Source organism: Penaeus vannamei, chromosome 37, assembly GCF_042767895.1.
Source record: "Penaeus vannamei isolate JL-2024 chromosome 37, ASM4276789v1, whole genome shotgun sequence".
NCBI lineage: Eukaryota > Metazoa > Arthropoda > Malacostraca > Decapoda > Penaeidae > Penaeus > Penaeus vannamei.
This window is the reverse complement of record NC_091585.1, coordinates 14,449,758-14,454,611: the sequence shown is the minus strand read 5'-3', so window position 1 is coordinate 14,454,611 and position 4,854 is coordinate 14,449,758. Positions and strand designations below refer to the sequence as shown.

At 38.0% G+C, this 4,854-nt stretch overlaps 1 protein-coding gene across 1 annotated transcript; it reads right to left on the bottom strand.

Annotated features, from left to right (window-relative positions):
* Positions 1-569: 569 nt before the first annotated feature.
* On the bottom strand, positions 570-4,272 carry LOC113811221 (uncharacterized). Its single transcript, XM_070115459.1, has 5 exons — positions 4,150-4,272; positions 3,306-3,551; positions 1,099-1,276; positions 749-821; positions 570-638 (listed from the first exon to the last, which is right to left on the bottom strand). Exons 1-5 carry the CDS (start codon positions 4,229-4,231, stop codon positions 570-572), a joined length of 648 nt encoding a protein of 215 aa, XP_069971560.1. The 5' UTR covers positions 4,232-4,272.
* Positions 4,273-4,854: the final 582 nt, after the last annotated feature.

Genomic DNA, 4,854 nt, shown 5'->3' with positions numbered 1-4,854 from the left:
TGGAACGTAGGATCCCCTCCTTCGAAGGGGGTCCTCCTCGCGGACCATCGGCGCTGATAGGAGCCGCCTCTCTCCCTCCGGTTTTGGCCAACCTGTGGAGTTACCTGGTCTTCCAGTTCCTCCCTTCCAGTACCTCCTTCAGGATGGCTTTTCCCTCCGGTCTCTGGACCCTGCTTGTTTCCGGGAGAAAGGGAACTCCCTCTTGCCTTCCGCCCGTCTCGAGGTCGCACGGGAGGCCGAGGACGATTTTCCTTCCACTCTACTCCTTACCTCTGATAACCTCATAACTTGCCCTTTTTCAATGTGCAGGAAATCTATGGGCGGTGCGATGTGTTTGCGTTTCTTTCCTCAGCGCCACCTCCGCGTCAGGAGAGCAATCGCCACCTCTTCGCGCGCCTCCAACCTGCCGTCTTCAGCGCCTGCCACTTCTTCGGCGGGACGAGCAATCCCCGCCGTGCCCTCCGCAACGCAGACGGACGGAATCTTCAACAAGCTGCCTGATGTCGACCGTGCCTTCGTCTTCTCTCCTGCCGAAGGGTCTCCTCGCTTCCCACGACCTTGACTTAAACTCACATGACGTCTTCACCTAAAATAACCCGACCTGCTTCACCTGCCCTGTGCTGCTCCTCTGCTACTTTCTAAAATATCATGATCTACCTCTGCACATCTACATACTTCTCATGATCTCCTTTCTTAACGCAGATACTCAATTAATCTCTTTATCTGTCTTACTTTTGAGATTTCTTACACATAGACGTTCTCGCTCGCTGTCTCTCATTTGGTCTTTAGTAATGTCAACGGTGTACTGATAGTTGTTTTCACTGCGATTGCAATAGAGTGCGGTGCATCTTTGCAAGCTACAAGCTGACCAGTCCTCTCTCTCTATCTCTCTTTCTGTCTCTGTCTCTGTCTCTCTGTCTCTCTCTCTCTCTCTCACACGCACATACACTCACTCTCTCTTGATCTCTATCTATCTCTACCCACCTATCCATCTCTTCTTCCCCTCCTTCCACCCTCCTACATTCTTTCTCCCTTTCCCTCCAACTCACTCTTAACCCCTAACCTCTCCCCCCCTCCCCCTCTCCCCCTCTCCCCTACAGAGCCTCCGGCATGGCCTCGCAAACGGTCACGAAGTTGAGCAGCAGAAAGCAGAGCCCCATCGATGTCTTTGCACCGACGAAGGGTATTTTGGTCACAGCTGCACAGTTGTTGAGGAGGAAGTTCCCGGATCCCACGACGTTCTGGTTCCAGACTACCACGGTGTCGCCGGCTATGGCTGAGGGGGGGGGGGGAACCAATACTGTTACTATTGGTTATCATTGTTATTACTATCATTATTATTATTATTATTATTATAAATATTATCATCATTATTATTACGATTATTTTTTTTTATTATTATCATTATCATCATTATTATTGCTATTATTATTATTATCACTATCGTTATTACTATTATTATCGTTACCATTATTATTATCATTATCACTACAATTATTATCATAATTATATTTTTGTTACTCTTATTATTGTCATTACTGTTATCATTACTATCAACATAATCATATCATTATCATTAATAATATTATCATTATCATTGTTATTACCATTATTGTAATGTTTATTATCACAGTCATTATTGTCATCGTTATTATTACTATACTCATTATTATTAGTTATTACCATTATCATTATCACTATTATAATTATTATTACTATCATCTTTATCATGATTATTACTATCATTGCTTCTATTTTCATTATTTTAGTATCAATATTATCATTAGAATTATCATTATCATTGGTATTATCATCTTTAGTGTTATTATTATCATTAGAATTATCGTTAATATTATTGTTACTATTCTTTATCGTTATCTTAATCAATTTCATTGTTGATATTGATATTATTTCCATCATTATCATCGTCTCTATTAGTATAATCATTATCATTATTACTAGTCATTAACATTATCATTACTATCATTATTATCATCATAATTAATACTATGATTATCATTATCATCATTATTACTATTATGAATATCACTTTCACTATTGTTGTAGTTATAATTATTGAAATTATCATTACTATTGTATTAATTGTATTACTATCATAAATATCATTGTTCTTATTATCATCATTTTTATTACCATTATTATTTGAAACAATACTATTATCATTAGTATCATTATCATTTTTATTGTTATTATAAATTTGATCATTATTATTACCATAACTTCCTATAATCATCATTGTAATTATTATGATGACCATGATTATTATTACTGTTATTATCATTATTATTTTCATTATCACCATCATTATCATCATTACTATTATCTTTATTATAGTAGTAGTCTTGTGATTGTTATTATCATTATCATTACTATTATTATCATTATTGTATTATCATAATTTATTACCATCGTTATTATCATTATCATTATCATTAATCATTCTATTATCATTATCATCATCAATATCACTACTATTATTCCTATCATTAGAATTCACACATATTGGTAAAATAATATTCGAAAACTGATCTATTAAAGGGTCTAAAAATAGTAACAAATATAAAGAGAGAGAGAAAAAAAAAACAGAAATATGCATCATAAAAATAATAAAAAAAAACAACCCGGTAAAATCTCAAAGAACACATGCAGAAAAACATAGAATACATAGCAACAGCATGATAGAAGTTTTTTGGGGAGAGAAGAAAACAACAAAACACATAGTGGCAGCATAATAGATTCGTTTTGGAGAAGAAAATACAACGAAAAAAGAGTAACAGCATAACAGAAGATTCGTTTTGGAGAAGAAAACAATAAAACTCATAGTGATAATTTGCTTTGGAGAAGACACAAAAAAGAGAAAAAAGGAATAGCATAATATATTCGTATTGGAGAAGAAAGCACAACAAAACACATAGTGACAGCAAAATAGATTTGTTTTGGAGAAGAAAATACAACGAAAAAATAGTAACAGCATAACAGAAGATTCGTTTTGGAGAAGAAAACACAACAAAACACAGTAACGGCAAAATAGATTCGTTTAGGAGAAGAAAGCACATCAAAACACATAGTGACAGCATAATAGATTCGTTTTGGAGAAGAAAACAACAAAACAAAGTGACAGCAAAATAGAAGATTCGTTTTGGAATAGAAAACAACGAAAAACACAGAGTAACAGCAAAATAGATTCGTTTAGGAGAAGAAAGCACAGCAAAACAAAGTAACAGCAAAATAGAGGATTCGTTTAGAAGGAAGCACAACAAGGGCGGCCAAACAGGGGTACCAACATGTTCCGTCGTTCCAAACAAGCTGTCCCTCCACAGCCTTGTCATTGATGGGCACGAAACAGCCGAAATCTAAAATGCCCATTTTACTCATCATCCAAGACCAATCGGAGGAGCTCCTTGGGATAAACATATTTGCGTATCTGTTGTTGCAGTAAAGGAGAGCCAAGTCCCAGCTGATCGGAATAAGGCCCGACCGAACAAGGACCCAGCGGCCGTCGTAAAGAGAGAATCCAGATGCCGAAAAATCTGTCGGTGAAGAGATTTTTTTTTTATATACAGGAATGAGAAGGAAAACAGACATGCTAAGAAATGTAAATAAATGATTCCGTTTCGAATTCTTTCACGAGTTTCTCCCCAGACGAGAAAATGGACCATTTCGATTTTTTTCGTCTGAGTAGGAACTCGAGAAGTATTCGAAACGTAATAATTTATTTTCCTTTACAACTGTGGCTGTTTCCATTTTCATTTTTGTGTACACGCTACTGTGTTTGTGCTTGTATATACAGGTATGCTTGTCTTGTTTTCTTTGATTTAACCATTTCAGTACTGTTATAAGGTTAGTATATATACAGTCTAAAATACCTACTTTCTTCTAACAACCAGAGGAAGAAATGAGAGAGAGAGAGAATAAAGGGAAAGAGAGAGAGAAAGGGAAAGAAAGAAAGGGAGAGAGAGAGATTAAGGGAAAGAAAGAAAGGGAGAGAGAGAGAGAGAAAAGGGAAAGAGAGAGAGAGAGAGAAAGGAAAAGAGAGAGAGAAAGACAGACAGAGAGAGAGACAGAAAGAAACAATGCTTCCCGCTCGGCTACTCTCACAGCACCAACCCTTCTCCTCTAGCTGCCTACCGTGCCTGCATCTGACTCCGTCCTGGTACATGTCAGCAGGGCAGCTGCACGTGGACGAGACCGGGTCACACTCGGCGAACATGGTGGCCGCCGCGCACTGCTCGCTCACCACGCATGCGCCGCCCAGAGCTACCGGTCCTGGAGCGTTGAAGGGGGTGGGGAGGTTAGGCAGTTAGGCTGTTGGGGTTGCGGGGATGAGCGTGGAAGGGAGGATTCCGTTTTGTGTGTGTGTGTGTGTGTGTGTGTGTTTTTAGGCCGGTTTATTAAAATTGTGCCCGACCCAATAAACATTCATTATACGGACATGTGCATACACATAAATAAATGCATATCTATCAGTCTTGACACACATCTACCTGACAGATATATCGATTGGTAGATATCAGATATATAGACAGATATACATTTAATTCTGAGGATGTGTATGTCCGAATGTGTGGAGATTCAATCGGCCGGTATGTTAAAATTGTGCCAGTCCCGACCCAATGAATGTTCATAAATTCAGACGCAGAAATAAAGGCATATCTGTCTATATATTTGATAAATACACATTTAACCATCTATTTGCCAGGTTGATATGCATGTCTAGACTGATAAATATGCATTTATTTCTTTATCTATGCATTGCAAGTATACGAATTGGCAGATTGGGTCGAGCCTCGCACAATTCTAACAAAATGGCCAATTGTGTAGAGTTAGAAGAGA